Raw genomic sequence first — 21,670 nt, 5'->3', positions numbered from 1 at the left:
GTCTTTCTCAGAACTGCGACAATAACAAAGATGGCGACCTCCAGTGCTTTGTCAAAATGTAAGCGAAAATGTTTATTTGAAACGAAATTTTCAGGAAATATCAATTCTAATATGCGTACCGTGCTAAAAACGTTCTTGTATCCTGTGGTGTGTTTCAGTCGACATTTTGCAATCAAAGTGTCGTTTCCTTGGACTCAAAATATCACAGGTAACATTTTTTTTACTTGATCAAATCTTCATGTTGTTCTCGTATCAAAATCTATTTTTTTAGGTCAATTTTTCTTCCCTGCATTTTAAGCGTATGAAAGTAGAATACCATGCAAATTGGATGCAAGATGAGACTGGGGGTAGCATGCCTGTGACATCAATATGGGATCTCTACTTTCTTGGTTTCTCTGTTCCTCAGTTGTTGCGTCGACGAAGGAGACGCTTCCTAATCGAGTCGTCCCAATACTGTCCATCATGCCCAGCGCGCGTGTTCCTTAGCGCAAAAAATGGAGAAAATATGTCGGTGCAAAATCGCACCGTCACAATAGCATAATAAATATGACAGTCCATCATGCCCAGCGCGTTTCGTGCCCAGTGCCTACCGCTGTAAATGTTCAGCGGCAGCAGCCTACCACTGTAAATGTTCCTTAGCACGAGTAATCAAGAAAAGAGGTTGTATATCGGATAAGATTGATATAAAAATAGATATTAAAAATGTTTTGAAAAAAAAAAAAAAACACACACACATACACACGCGCGCGCGCGTTTCGGGTATATAGCCCTTTTCTCAGTGTGGAGAAAACCGCTTTTCGTACTTAGAACATGTTAGAACCTACCTCTGTGCACATGCATGTTACTAAGTGTGAGAAATTGAGAAAAGAGTTTGTGTATCAGATCTGATTGTTATAAAAATAAATATCAAAAGGTGTCAAAAATGGTTTTAAAAAACATGACGTTTCTTCAGTGTGGTCATGTCATGCATCTCCAAGGAACTTTTCTTTCACTGTTCATTATAAAAACGTCACAATAGTATCTTAACGTCCGCGCGCATTTCGTACTGTTCCTCGTGGTTTCGCTGCGAAAAGTACAAAACGAAAAGTACAAGATAAGGTAAGATCCTTTTCTTTCTGAAATATCCGCCGCATCCTTGGTAGGATGCCCTATAAACACCTGGGACTGGTAGCATAAAACGTTTCTAACGGCTGTTGACAATTGTTCCCAGACAATAACCTAATGTTTTGCAACTATACTTACAGGTTCCTGTAATCTTAACATGATTAATGCAACCCAGTAGGGTGCCTAAGGGCCTAAGTCGACGCACTATAATCTTCGATTACTACTAGTTTATATAATTAGTTGTGGGCATTCATCATTCCCAGTCATAATTTCATCCACACAGTTTTCTTCCTCTGCACACAAAAAACTACTGAGAAACAGAGAAACCTTGAAACAAGTGATCCTGTATTGACGTCACAGCTATACTATCCCCAGTCTTCTGTCTTGCATGGTATTGTATCCCAACAATGCTTTGCTTGACTTGGTTCAGTCTCATGTATAAAATCAGTTGAACAGGAAGACGTGAGCAAATTTTCCTTTCAGTGAACTCGTGTAAGTTATTGTTGTTTAAAATATAGTTTTCAAAATGAATATTTACACAACTTTTACCTGCAAACTTACTGGTAATTACTTTAGTTAAGTGTTCCTTGTTACCGTTCTCACACACTAATTAACCTCTCTCTGTATGTTTACTTTCTCCAGATGTTTATCCTAAGGACCCTCTTCTTCACCGGTTATGTGGATCTGCTCTGCTCTACAGAAAAATGAAGATGGTTCCTGAGTAAGTGATACACCTATAAACAAAAAAATGCAAATTAAATAGAAACATTTTATTAATGCTCTAGCTTGTTTATTGTAGCAATTTTTTAGATAAAAGACGTAGCTTTTTACTGCGTAATATAATTATTGTCTGAACATAAAATTGGCAACAGTGATCAAACTAGGTAAACCCTGATGGACCAGCATCCCATCTTGAGGCAGTAGCATTGCTACAAATTGCTGCCATAGAAACCAGGTCAGCCCCCAGGAACTGGACCTCCAAGCTCATTAAGATCAATCTGACCTCTACAGAATAAAAATTAAATGTAGCCAACCTGCTGTAGAGGTCTTGATATTTTATTGTAAAATTACATGTACAGGTAGGTAATAATTTGTTATTTACAATCACTATTCTTTAACACTGAAGTCATAAATTAAAATAACAATAATTATTAGGCAAGGTTATTTTTTATTACATGTGCTTTTAATATCTCTTCTTTTTTATTTCAGTGGTCGGTTAGATCCAAAGGAATTCCTTAAAACAGTGAAGGTAAGTCTCAGTTTAAGCCTTTTAGCTGCTTCAAGTTACCAAGTTTTACAGTGTGACGCGCCTTACCGTGGCTATCCAACAAACTTTTTTTACGAGTTAGCCAATCAGGATATGCGAATTTGATTAACGGTCATGCCTCTTTGCAAATTCCAACAGGCAAGTGACGCAACAACGAATTATTAAAAAACATGTAGTTTTGTATTTTATGAACAAGGAGGAAGATATTCTGATTAGCTAACTTGTAAAAAAAGTTTTTTGGGTTGCCACGGTAAGGCGCGTCACTCTGTAATGTCTTTGTAACCCTCCATTGTTTTGCCTGAGATGCATGGCATTTCACTATTCTATTTCGTTTAGTAAACTCTGATGGAAATAGATAAAGCAAAATAATTATCATTCTGAAATGTCAGCCACATCTTTACTCTGACTCCCTATCATATGGTTAAGAATTCTTTGCAACTGGTTTTAAAAGAGTTGTTCTTTGTTATTTTGTTTTAGGATTGTGTCATGGTTGTGTGTGGTTTGGTCTCTCAAATGGATCCTGACAGGACACTAAGTGATCTGATAGGTGATCAAGTTAGTTATACATAGCCATGTTAACTTCTTTTAAGCCTGGTTTTCACTGACAACACAAGTCCAAGCATAAAGCACAAGAGTCACATCCTATTTTCAAACTGCATGTGCAAGCACAAGGATCAGTACATTTTGTTCGTTGTACATGTGTACTTGCATTTCTAGATGTTTGTATGGACTCTTGTGCTTGCATATTTGCTCCTATTTGTACTTGTGTCACCTGTAAAAACTGAAACTGAACAAGTGTGAACTGAATGAGCATATCTATATCAGCTAGAGCTACAATATAGACTTCTCTTGTAGCTGCCTTAGTTTTTTGGTGTGCAAAGATACTCAAACAGCCAATATATGGAGAAATGAATCATTAACTTATAAAATCAATATAATTGTAGTACTGAACTTCAAACCTTTTTCTTGGAAGGGCAGTTTGACTTGGCTTTACTGCAATGTTTTGCTATTAAATATGATTGGACATGACGAAGAGTGTTTCATCCCATTTCTAAACACCAAGAAGTGGATTGGGAAAACAATGCTCAGCTGGGGATTTTTAACCAACTTTGAGGTGTTTGGAAATCAGATGAAACACTGTTTGGAGTGTTTGGTATAGCTTCTCAAACCATTTACAACTCTTGGAGAAATCCAAAGCAAACATTCACCAAATTTTATTATAATTAAAATCACATTTCCTAACCACCTTCACAGAACAGATTTCCTTTGTTTCTCTTGAGTTCATGAATAATGAGTTTGAGCATGTATTTTAATCATATTCTAGGTCCAAGATTAGACAGAATTTTCAAAGATGCATTTGCAACAATACAGGACAACAGTTTCAACTTGCACCTGGTAAGTGCACAAAACAATGCTGTTATTGTCTCAGATAAGAGGGTTGACTTAGTTTCTAAACTGTGGTGTTCCATTAGTGGGAAATTATGGAAATGAATGTTTGGTCTTTTCAACAGAGTTGATGAGTAATTTGGCCACTGTAAAGAGATTTTAGTGCTGACATTTTGAGTGTTATCCTGAGAAAGTGAAGAACAAGCCCCCTGAGCCATTTTATGACAGCAATAATGTGATTGAGTGAAGTGACATACAGAGTACATGCATGATCATGTAAAGCAACTTGCATATTTTGGTGCCTAATATACTCTTCCAGAAAATATTCGTACAGCTCCCTTATCCCTCATTAAATTCCAATTAAGCGCTTGACAGAGCCTTTCCCAGCAGTTAAACTCATCAACAATTAAAAAGGTTGGTGGAGCCAGGCAGCAATCAAGCACTGGAAAGGAGGTATCCATGGCAACCCTGCCAGCGGCCACCACCAAAGGCACCATCACACTGAACCCAATCGGCAGAATACTTACCAAAGGGAGGGTGGAGAGGGAAAAAGCTTGAAAATAAAGCAGGCAAAATGACCTTTCTTACAGGCCAGCATGGAAGCAAATGCAAAGCAAACCATGAGGCGCCCCCAGCAGAGAGCTCAAAGGTTGCCCCCGACCAGCATTATGTTGACTTTAACCTTGCCTAAATTACATTTAACCACATTAATTCCAGTAACTATCAAAGCATGTACATGTACAAGTATGTGTATGTGTGTGTGTTGGGGAGGAAGGGATATTTGCTGGAAATTTGTATTTCATTTAGTATGGCACTCTACTCTAACAGGACTTCATCCCACACACATGCTCTGTTATTGATATCTCTTTTTTATGATTTTTGTCTGGATTTAGGAGGTGTTAAATGTGTCAAACCTACACATCACAGGTACACATGCTTTTGTTACATTGTCTCTGTAGAAATTCTCTCCTTGACATTTACTGGTAGTCATGCTAGAAATTAACATTTTAAAGTTAAAATGTTCAGTTAATATTTGGCAACTATATGTCGACTAAAATGCCCTGCTAGCAGTGGTGTCTTGGATAATATTGAGTGTAAGAGCTATTTGACCTCAACGAGACCAGACCGAACAAGAAAATGGGGAGAAAGTTCACCCATTTCGGTTTTTTCCTTCTGCTGCATCATCATCATCATCATCATCATCATCATCGTCATCTTATTCTTTATTTAAACATGATGACATAATCATTACAAGAAATGGTCCTCCTATGAGTCGTGTTAAAAGAAAACGAAAAACTATGTAAAACACGTTAATGCATGACAGTTAGCATGCTTGACTGTTTAGAAAGGGACTGAGTCTAGTTTGGAAATATTATTGGTGTCATGTGTAGTTGATTAAATGATTATTAATATTAATTGGTTTTGTTTGTTCCAGCTGTTCGCAGTGTTCTGGGTCCAATAGCACCCAGCAAGGATTGTTATGTTAAGGAAGTGGTTGGACAAAAGTTATATCTTGAACCAGCTGATATGGAGAGGTTAAAAGAGAAAGGAGGTTAGTGAGAGCTCTTGCTATTACATGAGGCAATATTATTCTTGCAATTTGTAGTGCAATTTAGGGGACGGTATGGAATGGTCTATCGAAAATAATGAGCCTGGAAAAATATTAACCGAGTCTCGAATTCTCTCAATTTAAAGTTAGTGTCTTGAAATCTCATGCTTGTGACAGTTTGGACCATCTTTAAGTCTTGAATTTTGAGTATTGGAGTCTCAAAGTCTCGCAAATTGTCGAGCACGAAAAGAAAGGTTCCAGTGTATTTCTGTTTGCAGCGATGAGCAATGAACACATGCAGGAAGAACGGCAGCCTTCTTTTTGGCGCTATCAACTTGAAAATTTTCCAGCACTCAGAAGCTCTCAGAGCTTTGGGCTTAGTAAAGTCTCGGGCTCGAAAATTATTGAAATAATGAAATCTTGGTCTGGGATTTTAAAACAAGGGTCTCGCAGTCTCGCAAAATCTTGGATTGACTATTTTATACCGGCCCTAACATTGATTGTCTGTAGTGATGTAAGCCGGTTTCAGAATACTTGTTACACACGACACACTTCGCACTCGCAATGTTGCAAAAAGAAGACAACAAGAAGAAAAAATTTTCTCGTGTAAGAGCAGCTTTACTTTTTTCTGTTACATTTACGCGGATAAGAATGGACATATACAACCGGTGACATAATGCTAGTATCAAACATCACCACAACGTGTCCCAGCTGACTGCTGCCCTGAAGTCTCGTCGTAAACAAAAACTTACTGTTGTGAATGTGCGCCTTTTATTCCTGGTGGAATCCTAGGACCTCTTTGTTTGAAAGCCTGGTTTCAAAAGTTTATAACCAAGGTTTTAGTATCGCTTGTTGAAGAGCGTTTTTTATTGCTAATTTTAAGTTGGGCTTTTTAAAGCAGCCAAAGCCAAAAATGTACGGAAAAAATGCAAGAATCGCCGGCATCGAGCGATAATTTACAACAGATATCATTCCTTGGTGGGTCTGAAACTTGAAGTTAGTAGATTAGTCTGTGACGAAAATTTTCTGTGAAGCATCGGACGGATCCTTAATTTATGTTCATTTTTTTTTCCAGGATTCCTTCTACCAAAGGAATCAGCCGTCCATTTGGTCCAAAAATTCCAAGTCGGCGTCAAGTTTGTGACCAAGGAAAAGTAAGTTGTTGTCTTTACATGTAACATAGCGATGGTACTGCAATCAAACAAGCACGTTTGGTGCGGACGTTTGTTCGTAAACAAAAGGTTGGACAAGACTGATGACAGCGTAAAGCATGTAATAAATGCCGTGTGTTTCATTCAAACGTGTTCTATAGTGCTCACCTACAAGTATATATTCCTATGCTGTTTATATTCTGTCACGGCGAAGAGTTCTTCGCACAAAATTCTTCATTATATGTAGTGAATTTTTTATTTATTTGAATTGTTACAAGCAAAGTTGTACGCACAATTTTTTTTTATCACGGTAGTACTAGCTATAGGAGTTGCACGCTAAACTCGCGTAAGTTTATATACAGGTCTACAAGAGTAGTAGCAGTAGGTTCGCGTGCAAGCTTATATCAGAGGCACCTGACAAGAACAGATCGTTTGGTGGCCGTACAGGAAAGTTTCGAGAATCCGACCCCAGAAATCGAGATAAATCAATATATAACTAAATCAAGTTCCACAATTAAAGGAATGTGCACTTACTGTTCACTTATTCTTTGTGCAGGTTTTACATTACAGGAAGTGATGGCGGTTTGGTGCAAGGCTCACTGAACACAGTTGTGTGTCATCACCTGTGGCTGTTTGAATCTCCATTCAGCATGGAGAAGCTGATTAGAAAACAGTATCCGCTATCATGGAGGGTGGCAGACATGGATCAATGGGTGCACTTTAGATTACCAATGCACAGGGAACTTTCCTCCTTCTTTAAGAACAAATGATTTACGCGAGAACACAACTAACGGTATATCTGCAGTTTACTGTGACTTAGCTGGAGTGTCTGCTGGATTTTTCTGGAACGACTTTGGTTTTCCACGGAGGTTTTGAGACAAGAAGGAGAATGCATGTTTCAGCCAATTAAGTTGTGGGAAGCAAAGGAACTTTGCCTTTTGCAGGGAAAATTTGGAGGGACTAAAAGAGCACTTGTGCGCACTCTGTTGTTTGCTACCTGGCTGCATTCAAATTTTCTCAAGCTGAAAAATTAATTATCCTCGCTATTACTTCTGAGGGATTGTTTAATAATGTAGATATTTTAAAGGATCAATGTCGGGAAAAGAAATGACAATAATAAAATTTGTGTTTGACTTCCGTTTAACTGAGATAACATAGTGCATAGACGTTTCCATTAGACGCATTTAACACTAGTCAAACCCTGCTCCCAATGCTCCGATCAATTCGAACCTTTAAGGCTACCCGGTACCTTCAGAGGTGTCTTCAGAGGTGTCTCGCGTCCAAGCGATGTAGCGCGTCCGGTTTAAACTGTAGAAACCTGAACCCTTATATCAAATGAAAGCTTATAGAGCTGGCTATCCAACTAAACCAAGAATTTTGAAATAAAATGAATTGCCGAATTTTTAGCGCTGTTTTCTAGAATAAATTTTTTTCACTTGGAGGAGCCACTTCAAAGAGCTAAAACTCCAAAGGAATTTGTTCGTTTGCCTTCAAATTTGGACAGTAGCTAGTTTAACATATAAACAACAAAAGCGTGTCTGCGAATTTTTTATTTCGAAATATTTTTTCTCCATGAGCGATTTTCGTATGATAACTCCACATTTTTTAAAACCTATTTCGAAAATGTTCTGTAACTTTTCACTGGAATTGGATATGCCAAAACGCAGACACGTTTTTTTAGCGCTTTGGGTCCGGAAACTGAGGAGCAAATTAAATTAGCGAAAAACAAAATTCGCTTTGACTTGTAGCTTTCGAAAGGTGATTCGGACCCTCGCATTTAGAGGTCGTGAAAAATTCGACAATTCATTTTATTTCAAAATTCTTGGTATAGTTTGATAGCCAGCTCTATAAGCTTTAATTTGATATAGGGGTTTGGGTATCTACAGTTTAAACCGCCGGACGCGCTACACTGCTTGGACCCGAGACACCTCTGAAGGTCCCGGGTAACCTTAACATCTCTCTTCTCATCTTCCTACATAGATTTCTTTGAAAATGTTTCCATAAAAACGTAAGTTTTCAATCGGGTGAAAGGCTTCCGCGAAGTGATGTCTTGCTGCCGTTAGCCAAATCTCGTACCCAGGACCCAGAGTCCTCAGGCTCTTTGGCCAGGACCACCCGCTGACCAAAAAGCCAGAGGACTCTGGGTACACTGGGCCTAGTATATAGTACCAGCCACTCAGCGACAAGGCTAACGGGTCGACAGTTGTTGATGTTTCCCAATTTGATTCAATTTTACCAATTATTTATCCAGCAAGGTATCGGTAGAGAACCGGTTTTAGCTTATGCGTTAATATTTGACGCCGGCCGTTTCGTGCGAAGTTATAATAAATGATCAGTCAGACGTACCTTGGCCGCATCCAACATCTTTGATCACCACTTTGTTGTCACTAACTACAGTTAAAGGGGCACGGTCACGGCAATTTGCTGTATTTTGGTCAAAAACTGCTCAAATATTTGACAAAAAAACACTTGCTAACATGAAATTGCTTTTAGAACACCGGGAAGAAAATAAAGGGATTCCTCCAAGGAAGAATTAACTATAATCAGTTTTTAGCGACTTCTTTAAAATACACAGGAAGAACTTGAAAAACTTGGCCAATTTTTTCAAGTTGCAATCCTCTTCCATCCTAGCCATAACTAGCCAGACATAATTCATACTAGTTTCTGTGCACTAGTAGGATTATTGTTAACAAAACTGAATCATTATTTTAACGACTCCATCGATTCAAATACGTTTTTTGGCCACTCAAAGTGACACTGCCTCTTTAAGTGTGAACAGAAACCCATAACCCCGTATGGGTTTCTGGTGTGAACTCATGTAACTGAATGCTGACCAGAATTAAACTAGTCTATAGTTCAAAGCGTTGGCGTGATCGCAGCCAGTGCTGCTTCTGTCTTGTTCATTGTTGATTGACAAATGAACCCGGATTTTCCCCACCCTTATTACACATACAACTCAACAACACAACTGAACTTGAATTTACGTTTATTATCTTTTTGATAAGCTGGAATCAATATCAACTCTCAAAATATACTCTTCTTATGATTCACATTATTACAGAGACGGATGCCAAGCTATCTATACAAACAAAATATGACGGGCATCTCAAACTATATTCCCAGACTCACGGTACTGCATGCGCAGGAGCAAAAGGAAACGTGATTATCATGACATTCGAAACTTGGGAAAAATTCAACACTTTTCCCAGGTGTGAAATGCTAGTTAGCATATTCTCCTGTCTAGGAATCCTGTTGTACTTTCATGGCAGGCGCTACAAAGGGGAAGCCTGAGGAGAGTGAAATCGGACGCGGAAGCGCGCTAATCTTGTCAGATGTTCTTGTCTCCCCCAAAAGTGAGAAGATCTGGGTAGAAGATTAGAGCGCCCTTTTCTTTCCTCCGCGTTTCCCTCGCACGCGCACGCACGCCCGATTCTCCCGTTCCCTCCGGCTTTCTAGGGCCTGTCATGCCGGGTAAATGGTTTCAAAAAACAGAAAAACAAATACGTGAAATCGGACTTTTACAAAGACACCTTTGGGACGAAAGGAAGAGCTAAAGCGAGTACAAAGACGTAATACCGAGCGAATAATCAACATCTAATCGTGTTGCAGCAAAAAGGGACTATTTCACCCCAGGCGCATGCGCGCGTTGATGAGTAGCCCTTTGAAATCGTTAGCCCAAGTTTTTCAAATACCGTCGGAGAATAGCCCTTTTCACGGTTTATTTTTCTCATTTGCATTACAATGTTATCCAACGTGGATGTGAGGCAGTTTCGCGCTAAAACTACAAAATAGCCCGAAATTGCCTCACATACATGCTAGATTTCATTGTAATTCAAATGAGCAGAGTTAACCGTGAAAAGGGCTATTCAGGAAGCTGTTTCATCTGTTCGAATCGCATTGATCTTCGGAAAGTCAGCTGAATTTTATTCACAAACGTTGTTTAGTAATTACAGAAACTGCTTGTTGTGATATTCTTGAAAGCTTTTGCAATGGCCGAAAAGCAAAAATCCCGTGACGAGTTGACTCTATTGCGCATGTGCCCAGCTGACATAGTCCCTTTAAGGACGGTTTACGCCACAACTTTGTTACGGTGAGAATCAGACAAGGCTCTACACCACGAATTACTTGTGGGATGTTATTTGTCACGAGGGATAACCAATCAGATATGAGATATACTGTAAGGTATAACGCTAACTATCCTTGTGGTCCGATCATTAACATGCATCAAAGCTCGTCTAAACTTCGCTGAACTGAATAATCGGCTCTTCGTATTAAGCTCTCGGAAACAAGTTAAGTATTGAGGGCATTAATGTTGGCTGACAGCAAACTAAGAAACAAAAAAAACATCCCATCTAAGGTCAGTTCTTCGTGACCGTACAACGCCTTTTCTAAATTTTTAGTTTGTAATTCTTAAGCTTGTGAGAAGAAGATAGACGGGAAAAAAACATAAGTCACTGAGCTGCTTTAAGCCACGTCACTGTTTATCGAGAGCAACTTCATAGAATTATCATACATTACTGGAACGCAACTATACAAAGATCACTAATAAATATATTATACCTATCTTCATTATCGGTCATGATAATTATGTACATCATAACAATAATTATGTCATAAGTTATCCATGGCTTGCATTAATTATCAGCAACTCCTCTGTCCTGCTCTGTGCCGCTGTCATTCAGCGGAGGACTGGAGCTACCTACGAAACAAGCAAAGGTGATGTTTTGATGGTTGTGAACAGGTCAGATTTGCGTGGAAGTGGATTCTTCTAACCAGCTGCAAGCTAAAATATGCCGCGAACTAAGATAACAAAACAACTCAATTCTTGTTCCAATTTGCAGAAATAACCAACTCCTCTCAAAATCTTGAAGTTTATGAAAATCTTTTAACCTTAAAAAAAAAAAAAAAAAAAAAATGCTTTCTACACCTCACTGTCGTCTATACGTGTACACAAAATAAAGCTGAAGGTTCGATTTTTGCTTCAGAGTGAAACAATGAAATGTTCACCTACTTGGGCTCCCTGTGTCGCTGTTCTCAGATTCCCTGCCGCTGTTGTTCACAGTGGGCGAGTTTCTCTTTCTGGTCATTACCGTGGGGGGAGGTGTAGTGGATGAGTTGTCGCTGAGTTCGTCAGGGCTGATGTGTACCAAGTGATACTCATCTCCAGCTGAGCCGGGTAATGAACTGAAGGCAGGAATCACGTCATCCACTGTCACGGAATCCACTTTGCAGCTGACTAAAATCGAGAACGTACGATTACTGACTGAGAAATGTTTAAAACCTGATTGGCTAAGGGTATCGGTAACTTTACATGTGTGTAAGTATGGATAAGCTGTTAGCTCAAGCTCGTGAATAGATACAAACTAAGTGTGACTGGGTATAAATGATGTGAAAGTGTTGACCGTAAGAATCACGGAGAGAATTTGGTGTCATTTCTAAAAACACAAAAACGTTTTCTATCAACAGAAAGCTAAAAATTAGTTTTTGAAATTATTTTGCCACACAAAACAAATTACAAAGAAGACACAATAAAATAATTTAAATTAAATTACACAGAAAAAGTGGCGAGGAGACCGAAAAGAAACTAGAAAGCTTATGCCTGATTCAGCCTCCCCAATTAAACTGATAGTTATATGGCTCAAGGACGTTAGATAGATAAAAAGTAATAGGCTAGAAAGCCACGTGTTTTTCATAGTTTATTCATAATAATGAAACAGTTTTGTTATTAAATTACCTCCCCAGTGAAGGAAAACTGTTGATGAGTGTTGATGAGCACGCATTTTATTACAAACATTCAAATGTGCTTTGCCTGTTAGGGATGGGATCAGATGGCAGGATATAAAAGTACTTACAACAATCTCACCCCAGCCACCCGACCCAGCCGCCATGAATGATTGACATGCCACATCCAATTACAAATACCTTGTGCAGGGACATGCTGAGAAGCGTTGCTTAGCGACTGTAGAAGTTCTTCTTCCGTAGCAGAGTATCTCATTCTGTAAGTTTTATTTATGGTCGAGGCGCGTTTCAGATCTGACAGCAATTGAGAACTTAACTGAAGACCTACAAAGGTAAAAATGAAAAGATAAATCGATGCGAAATACAATTCCACCAGTTTACGCAAAGAACTCTAAGGTTTTAGTAAGATAAACAAAAACTAACTTTATGTCTCGAAAACTCTGAGGAATTAAACACGCAACAATGTTCACAGCTAAGCGAACCCACCATTGTGCTCGAGAATTAAATACAATGTTTTTGAAAATCACAGTGCCCAAACATATCCAAAATGTTTCTCGGGGAGAAGGAACAAAAAAACTGTTCGGTGCTCCATCCCTTCATGAGCGTTCCGTCTCCTGCTCTCGGAAAGAAAACAACTTCACAATACACTCGGCTCTGTCACCCAGCCGACAACAAATGCTGGCTGATGATATCAAGTGAATCAAGTAAAAAAAAGTAACAGCATGGAAATCAGTCCAATGAAGTACCTTCACTTCCAACTGAGGCGGGGCTGGTGTTGGTTCTGTGCACCTTTCGTTTGGTATCCTTGGACCGACAGCTGAAAACAAAATTCACAGAACTGACTTGTGCACAGACAAGGCAACCAGGTTTACATGCACAGGAATACCAACTAATCAGTGATAATGATAACAGTCCATGGACAGGCCCCAAATGACGTGAAGAAAGCAGTCTCTTTAACAATTCTATAGATTTAATTTACAATACGGTACAAGTTGAAATTTTCTTCTAGGCCAATTTTTTGCTTTCTCGTGGTTTCGTCAGTGCTAGTGAAGGATTACATGCATGTTATGAAATATTAGATCATAACCCTTTTCAACTGCTAAACTGAACGCCATAGTCAAGTAGTAATGGTACATTAATACCATGATCATAATTAAACCTCCTTTTATGTTTAAACACAATTTTGTTATACCGTGCAGTATCTGTGTCCATTTCTGGTAAGTGATGAGGTGCTGACAGGTCTGGTTCAGGACTGCCACGCCCAACATCATGATCAGGAGGCATGCTACAAGCTGCACCACTCCCTGCGAACAACATGAAGCACGTCACCAAACATAGTACTATAACTAATGACGTAAGAAAATGCAAACTTTATCACGTCGCTAAACAGTTAATGGCCCGTGTAAACGGTTTCAACATTTGACCAACACTCGCTCAACAAAAGTTGAACGGATGTTGGGCAAATGTTGAATGAACGCAGTGTTCGAACGGCTTCAACACCATTCAACATTTTCGAGAACAAAGGAAATGCTGAATGGATGTTGAATGAAAGTTTAAACCAATTTAAATTTGATTCAACACGCTTTCAACATTTTTTATACTTTCAACAATGTTGAACGACCTGTTCAAACTCCCCCAACATTTGGTTCAACAAAGTGTTGAACGCATGTTGAAGCAAATATTGAAACCGTTTAAACGGGCCTTAACGTTCACGACAAACGGCAAGAAAAGGGTAGTAGTAGCAGTATGCAGGATATTTGTCCCATGAACCTAGTTTAATGGCCTTAGCTCCCACGAGTCTCGTGTAGCTCAGTGGTAAAGCATCCGAACTAGTAATAAGAAGGTCTAAGGTTCGACTCCTAATAGGAGCACTCGGATGTTTCTTTTCCGAGTATGCCTGTGTCACGGACTGAAAATATTCAAACAAATCTCTAAAATGGCAAAGTCACAATTATTGTCCTTCGTTAACCGGGCGCTGTTTTCTGTTACTAAGTGAAGTTTTGTAGTTTCGCGTTAGCAACAAATGCAAGAATCATTTGCACTCTGACTGTTCCCATGTATATATTAGAGACTTTTAGATCAGAGAACGAGTGCAAGATGTGATTGAGTACGAGTACGACTTTCAAATTCAAATCAGTCACATCCCCAGAACTCTCACTCCTTCCCGTTGTTTACCAGCAGATAAGGAGACCCTAGAAACAAGATTGGTATGACAAGCGGTTATCTAAGCCACGCGAACTAGATTCGAAAAGTAGTACTCGTACTCAAATTCGTAGTCGAGGTCCTTATTATTTCAGTTTGAACCTAGAGAAACTGAGATTTGCCGTTTGCAAAAAACGCGATGCTAAATCTGTCTAATATACGATATATGATATATCTGAATTGCTGATTAAATGGGTCATGAGAGAAAACGATTCACTGCAGTGAAGTTAGCAACTTGAGCAACAATTACAAGACATGATTTTTTTCCCACAAATTTCGCTGAAACTTTGTTCCAACCCATGACCTTACCATACCGGTAAAAAGTTTGATTCAAATTCATTTACTGACCACAAAAGCTTACTCGCTCTCTGATAAGCTTCATTACAGAGGCAATATAAACTCACAATTGATCAGCTCCTACTTGGCTTATTTGACTTGAGAGCTCAGTTGCTTAGTGTATGTGGCTAGCACCGCAATATTATGGGACTTTCTTTTTAACTGCTGAACTTGCTGACGTTACTGTGTGGATCTTTTGCATGATAAAATGGTGCTTTTCCACGGTGTTATAGTGTAACCTCGATTTTAAAAAGTCCCAAGGGACTAGGGAATTTGGTTCGTTATATCGCGGTTCTGTTCCATACATTTTAAAAGGCCGGGCTGGAGAATATCGTTCGTTTCACCGAGGACTTCGTTATAAAGAGGTTCGTTAAATCGAGCTCCACTGTATGTAAGACGTGTTGCTTTATCCTCGTGGTGTATGTAACTGAAAACAAGTAGGCCATTACCAGCAAAAGATCTACATACACAGGCACAGAAGCAACGCTACCAAACACCAAGTAAGTAATACCTGTTTTCTTGGGAGATGTTCGATTTTTTCCAGGATCACTGGTATCCAGGCTTGGAAGCGAGGCACCTCTGCGTTGAGGCCTTACGTTACCTGATCTTGGCATCTTGACTTGGCCGCCATTCGACAGAGATTCTACATACAAAAAAAAACCCGCTTGTCAAATACACAGAAAACCACAGGGTGCGAGTCGCAATGAAAAGACACTACGCAAGTGACAAGTCCTCTTTCGCGCCTACTGCCAACCAGAACTCACCTAGCGTGTAGAACAGGCGTTAACTATTTATTTATAAATTTTTTTGCGTTTTTCAGGCGAGCGGAGGCAAGAACGAGGCGAGCGTGGAGCGCGAGTCACGCGCGACGGGAGGGACGCAAAAGACAATAACGCGCGCCTCCCGTCCCGTGTAATTCGCGCTCCGAGCTCACCGCGCACTTGCCTCCGCTCGTCTGAAAAAACGCAAAAAAAAAATAAATAAATAAATAACGCCTGTTCTGCAGGCTAGCGCTCACCATATTTCCCTCGCTCTCCACCATCAGAGTGCCTGGATCAGGCTTAATCATTCAGATCGAATAAAGTAAGATATTATGAATTTGCAGGTTTCTTAGTCATAAAGTAACATCTGAAGCAATTATTTGAGCACAACCCGAGAGTTCTGGAAGAATATTTTTCCTAAAATTCGTACAAATGAAACTAAACCGGATTGTGAAACTCGACAATGCAGGCGTTGTAAGATAGCAATTTTCCAATTTAAGCTTTACTAAGCAAAGAAGCCTACTGGTGCATCTCATACGACGTACTTAAAACTTTTCAGGAACTATCAACTGGGAGGAGGTTTGAAGTGTGATCAGGTTTGAGCTTACTCGTGTTCTTTATTCAATTAACGAAAACATGTTGGTTTTATAAGGCCGTGACTACAAAAAACAAGCAAATGATTACTTTGTGACCCTGCAGTGAGGCATATTTCGGACTTATGCTTCACTGACAAGGAGCTGAAAAGTTTGAAGAAGCGAGTAAATCAAGTAACTACAGTTTACCTTCTAATGCTTTGGCACTGTCCAGAGACGCCGTGGCTGCCTTGTGAGCCTCTACACGGTTTAAACAACTCTGCAGTCTCTCCAGCATACTGCTAGTTTTCTCCATACGTGCTCTATTTTTAGATCGGTCTTTATGCTTGTCCGCCTTATCTTCATCCCTCCGCTTGGGCCATTCCACCAGTGTAACGTATCTCCTGGACACCCCAGAGGCATTCCAACGAGAGCCTCGCGGCCCCCTGTTGTCAAACTTGAGTAGATTGAGCAGTGCCCTCTCCTCTGCATCAATAACTGGCCCTTGATTGGTGGGAAGGCAGTTAAGACAGCCTCCCTGTGGAGCAGACGGTACCTCTGGTTTTCGTTCCACCTCTTCCCCCCGCTGCTCAGGCATGCAGTTGATGTCAAAAAATTCCAGCTGCACATCCTCCACACTCCAGGCATCCTGGTCAGGCTGGGCTGGCTCTTCCTCCTGGGGACCATCAGAGCAGGGCAAAAGATCGCCCAGAGTCTCCTCTTCAAGAGTCTCATCTGAAACAGCCAAGGAATGACACATTGGAACCATTTACAAAAGAGTAACAAGCCGCGGGTTAAACACGTTGAAGCTTAGCTAAGTCGCAAACGTACGCAAAAAATGCGTCGAAAAATGAAATTTAGGTCAAGGGTTTTGTTGAATTTCTCTCGTAAGAATGGCCCTATTTTCCGGAACTCACTGAAAGATTTTGAAGTTAAGTTACAAATGTTTGCTTAGAGCGTGTCAAAATCATTGATAGTGAAAGTTTTTGAAAGGTGCCAATTACCAGGTCTGGGCGGATGTCAATTCCCAGTCAGACATGGCTCATAAATATCATTATATGTGGTAACACTTCGTCAGAATAATGAGTTTGCCCATTTATCATTCTTAGCCCTTGTCCATAGTGGAAACCTTTTTCATCCTCGTGGAAGTTATCTATCAAATCAATTTGCCAACGAGCGTGTCCATTATTGTTAAGTATTGTATACCTCTTAATGAGTCCTCCTCAACTCCTTCTGGTTCTGACATGTCCTCTTCAGCCTCACCCCTCCCCTGTACTTCCTCTTCCCCGCTGTCTGCACCACTCTCCTCCTCATTCTCTTCCTCCTCGTCACCATTATCATCCTCTTCGTTCGTGTCTCCATCCACCACCTCCTCTCCTTCCTCTGATGCGGGCAGACTGGGACCTGTCAATCAGATTGCATTTGTACACACATCTCTTGGTAATTTGACGAAATTTCGCCAACTTCGTGGCAGTTGCCAAATCCGCCAAAATCTTCAACTCTGTTGCAAGATTTCGTCAAAATTGCAAATTCGAAATTGCGTACATTTCTGGACATAAGTGCAGTGATAAGACAAAAAGAAAGGCAAATTTGGAAAGGCACAACTTGTTTTCCTTCATGGTCAGTTCGCAAAAAAAAAAAATGCGTAATCCTGATGGGTTGGATGTTAGCATGACTAGACATGGCAGGTTTCAATAATGCACAATAATAATTGAATAAATTCAGACAAATCAGAAGTCTGAATCATAAAGCATGATAGCTACAGATTGTTCTTGGAAAATGCTTGAAAACCTAAACTTAAGCTTGCTCCGAATTCACCTTCGGCTTGCACCTAATATGCTGAGAGTGAGAACACGAGACGTGAGTGAATACTTTGATACAAGAAGGTAGGGATAGTTCATTGGGAAACTGAAGTCCAATCCAATGGTCAAACAAGAGTACGTTTTAAAACAAAACGTACCTGACGCAGTTTCTACATCCAATGCGGTGTGTATTGTAGCACGTGGCCTGATTGACTGCACTTGTCGTGTCACTGCCTGTGAATCACCTTGTTGCTTGGTAACCATATGATCATTGTCATCGTCCATACTGTCTAAAGACTGTTCCAGAAGTGACACATGACTCATGTCTGATACATTCCCAGCGGCTGCCGCTGCCGCTGCTGCAGTGGGTGGGTGATTTCTGGACAATTCAATAGCAAGTCGCTGTTTGACAAGTAAAGAGAGTAAGTCAATTTTAGTCTACCGACTTTCAGGCCTGCCAAAGGATGTAATAGTTTCTGTCATCTTCTTGTTCTCATTTGATAAGAAACAAGGAGAAAAAAACCTCTCTCCAGGTGACAGTTTTTTTTCATTTAGCTGATAATGTGTAATGATCGCTATTTTGATTGATTAGATTGGCCAGCTGATGTCTGTATCTTACCTCTTTTAAGTCATTGATCTGTTGCACATACTGAGTTTGACCAACCTCGAGTTGATTGATATACCTATTACAGAAACGATAACAAACTTAAGGTAAGTGCATTTATGGTGTATTGTTCTTGTTTTCCTACTAGATAGGATCCTAGTCCATCACAAGTGTCGCCCCCCCCCCCCCCCCCAACTCCCCACCACTAGCATAATTTAATCCTCATGGACCCATTTATGCATGTAGCTTGGGAGATATAGCACAATGATAACGTGACTAAGCAAAAAATAACTTAACCCAAGCAAAATGGTCACCTAGTAGTTAAGGCACCGGACTTGTTATCAAATGCTTTGAAAAGGACTGTCTTGTAACTGGAGGGAGGATGTCCCCGGATTGAATTCGATCTCTCTGACTACTAGATGGATTTAAAAAAGGGTGCACCTTCTTACCAGGAGGGAGTCTTTAAAACGTTTACATTCACGTTGTGATGCTACTTCAAAACTTCCTTAAGGATGGTACCTCTTTTTGGTACTGTACATACGTTCTGCACATCACGGGATGGTCCAAGAAAGTCGGGTTTCCTATGGGTGGGGCCTACTAATACAGAAATACTTTTGCGCGGTTTAAAACTATGCGGGAAAAGAACATCTTAGCGAGGGTTATTGGTATCCAAAAAGAAAATTGGGGGTAGCCATGTCTTTTTTTGCAGAGGTAAGTGAGACTCAATTTGCACAAAAAAGCCAAAACGTTGCTTTGTATTTTACAGCTTTTTAGAATTATTGTTGCTTAAATATCTCTAACAAAATGAACCGGTACCCCCAATTTTCTATTTGGATTCAGGTAGCCTCTGCTGTAAGATCTACTATTCCCGCATAGCCATAAACTGCGAAAAACACTTCTGTATTAGAAGTTACCGTCCTTAAGTCGTAGGAGAACAAAATCTTACCACTGTTGATCCCTACACTTTTGGTAGAAAGTTGGAGGTCTGACTTGAAACCTCAGAATCAGTGTATCATTGGCTGTGTTCAAGTAGCCTTCATTTCCCTGGAGAACAAATCGAGGAAAAAACACGGTTTTTATCTGTAAACTTTCGTTAACTAATTTATAATTTTTTTCTACCAGAATAAGTTTGAAGATCTATTTCCTGGGGATGGATTTCTGAAACTCTATAAGTTAAATGAATCACAAGTATGGTTTCTAAGCAACAAGTTTCTGCATTTCAACAATAGAGAGTTCTGGCAAACGACAAACGTGAGATTCTGGCTTTTGATGCTTACGCAAAACTACTCGATTTTACTGAGAAGCTGAAAACAGCGAGCGGAAAATGTAGGGAAACATGGTCACGTGGTTATTTCTGCCGTTTGCTGTAAACACAGTTCTACATCTCTCTTATAATTCACTTCTCAACCTAGGAAGATTTCATAACAGAGACGACAAAAACAAGAAAAAGCAGTTACCCAAAACAGAATTTGGTAGTTAGCAAAAATAGTTTAAAAGGTTGAAAACCTACCAACAAATCCAACCGGAAAAACCTGTTATAACCCCAACATTCACCAACTTCAAAGTCAGAAGCTGTAAAGAATAGAAAACAAAGTCAATTGAATTCTGGTGATGCCAAGATAACGCCCAAGTTAGGGCCTCTTCATATGAGTCCGGTAACCGGGCTGGCCCTGTAGGCGGGACGAATTTAGTCTTCTGTTCATATGGGAAATTTAATCCCGGTTACCGAGATGAGAAATGTCCAAAAGGACCCCAAAATACCCGTGGAACTGCGTTTCGACTTGTCAGCGAGCTTACAAGCCATGCGCAGTTGAAAATGTTTCATCACGGACAGTCCCGGTATCCGGGCTGGAGTGTTCATATGGGAAAAATTTCCAGCTCAGTTACCGAGATCTTGGTCGCAAAAACCGAGATCTCTATAACAGGGCCAGCCCGCCTTCTCATATGAACACAACAAAATTTTTGTAAAGAAAAGGGTGGCGAGGCGAGATCTCGGAAATCGAGCCAGCCCGGTCGACCGGGCTCATATGAAGAGGCCTTTACAGTTTCAGTCGAGGCAGCTCTGAAATAACAGACGCAAGTAAGAAGTATTAAAAGGCAATGTCCCTAAAAGCGTTCCACTCGATTTCAGACACGAAAACACTTTTGCCTCATATTTATATCATCAGTACCACTATCCACCCTTATAACGAAAATGCAGTTAGAATGAGGAAATATTTTATTTTACTGCCATTATCAGCATTTCATCTCTGAACGACCGTTACCGGCTAAAATATGCAAATTTTAGACGCTGTTATTCAGGTTTTTCAAGGATCGTTAAAAGCTACTGCGGGCCGTTAAAACCTAGACCATTTGTACTCATTTGGAAGTATATTGCTACTTCTTACTGTTCCAATACGATTTAGCAATATTTCTCTGTAATCAGCAAAAACAGGTTATCGTTATTCTAGTAATTCAATTAAGTAAGCAAACTGGACCAAAATATGCCTCAGAAATTTCACATAATTCTTAAAAGTGGCACCTAACCTAGACTTAAAAACATGTTTTAGTTAAAGATAAAGAGGTATTCTATCAATTTATACAATAAAACTTGTGGCACAACGCGGTTCAGGATTAAAGTTTTCGATTCAAATTTGCATATTGATGCTGAATTTTCATTGCGTGACACAGGCTGCTTTGACAGAAAAATTTCTCGTCCAGTTATTCAAATATTTGCCACGTCTCCTATTTTCCAACCAAAAACTTTATCTCTCTAGTTCTTCCTTCTTCAATGATACCTGTTGTTCCAAAATTCCACAGGTGTACGTAAGATGCAGTTTTAAGCTTGATAAATCCCAACATTTGTGTTAAAGTGCGGTGTTCTTTAAATTGTCAAGATGCAGATTTCAAATTTCTTTTCAGAAGCAAACCTCTTTTACTTTAAAATGTGGTCCAGTGTGAAGCAGCTGCATTACCCAGTATTTGATACGACTTTATCTCCACCACTTTTTAAAAATGAACGTTAGATGTTAAAAAAGTAAATCTCCCACAGCGTTTTTAAATATGCGCAAACAGGTCAGAAACTTTTGGACAATGACTACAAGAACTGGAATGCGGACCGCGAATAAATAGTCTTGCTTATTTAATTATCACTTACTGAGGAGCACACATCTTTATTTAATTTAAAGACCTTTCCTAATGAAATTCCAATAAGATGG

The 21,670-nt window shown here is 39.8% G+C and overlaps 2 protein-coding genes across 3 annotated transcripts in view; one reads left to right on the top strand and one right to left on the bottom strand.

Moving 5' to 3' along the window:
- The first annotated feature begins 22 nt into the window (after nt 1-22).
- Nucleotides 23-7,601, top strand: LOC146468963 (uncharacterized). The gene is made up of 10 exons (XM_085124106.1): nt 23-58; nt 159-208; nt 1,747-1,825; nt 2,314-2,353; nt 2,849-2,918; nt 3,696-3,766; nt 4,651-4,684; nt 5,193-5,309; nt 6,382-6,460; nt 7,014-7,601. Exons 3-10 carry the CDS (start codon nt 1,809-1,811, stop codon nt 7,225-7,227), a joined length of 642 nt encoding a protein of 213 aa, XP_084980232.1. The 5' UTR covers nt 23-58; nt 159-208; nt 1,747-1,808; the 3' UTR covers nt 7,228-7,601.
- A 3,317-nt stretch (nt 7,602-10,918) lies between these two features.
- Nucleotides 10,919-21,670, bottom strand: part of LOC146468962 (uncharacterized) — a 35,261-nt gene continuing 24,509 nt past the window's right edge. The window contains exons 18-29 of one of the 2 annotated variants that reach the window (XM_085123992.1): nt 19,984-20,045; nt 19,420-19,517; nt 18,489-18,552; nt 18,028-18,271; nt 17,274-17,471; nt 16,278-16,802; nt 15,246-15,377; nt 13,389-13,500; nt 12,943-13,013; nt 12,380-12,520; nt 11,469-11,693; nt 10,919-11,156 (exon numbers count right to left, since the gene is read on the bottom strand). In XM_085123992.1, coding sequence (XP_084980118.1) covers nt 11,092-11,156; nt 11,469-11,693; nt 12,380-12,520; nt 12,943-13,013; nt 13,389-13,500; nt 15,246-15,377; nt 16,278-16,802; nt 17,274-17,471; nt 18,028-18,271; nt 18,489-18,552; nt 19,420-19,517; nt 19,984-20,045 — 1,937 coding nt within the window. In that variant the 3' untranslated portion in view covers nt 10,919-11,091. The remainder of the gene's footprint in view (nt 11,157-11,468; nt 11,694-12,379; nt 12,521-12,942; nt 13,014-13,388; nt 13,501-15,245; nt 15,378-16,277; nt 16,803-17,273; nt 17,472-18,027; nt 18,272-18,488; nt 18,553-19,419; nt 19,518-19,983; nt 20,046-21,670) is intronic. The other variant, XM_085123993.1, reaches the window with a different exon arrangement.

The sequence above is a fragment of the Pavona decussata genome, unplaced genomic scaffold (assembly GCF_977016875.1).
Source record: "Pavona decussata unplaced genomic scaffold, jaPavDecu1.1 SCAFFOLD_128, whole genome shotgun sequence".
Taxonomy (NCBI): domain Eukaryota; kingdom Metazoa; phylum Cnidaria; class Anthozoa; order Scleractinia; family Agariciidae; genus Pavona; species Pavona decussata.
Note: the sequence above shows the minus strand (reverse complement) of the source record. Positions and strands in the feature narration are given on the sequence as shown.

What these genes read in the sequence shown, in the direction of transcription:
- LOC146468963 (XM_085124106.1), top strand. An exon ending in GTCAAACCTACACATCACAG is followed by an intron (nt 4,685 to 5,192) that starts GTACACATGCTT and finishes TGTTTGTTCCAG; the next exon opens with CTGTTCGCAGTGTTCTGGGT. An exon ending in GAGGTTAAAAGAGAAAGGAG is followed by an intron (nt 5,310 to 6,381) that starts GTTAGTGAGAGC and finishes TTTTTTTTCCAG; the next exon opens with GATTCCTTCTACCAAAGGAA.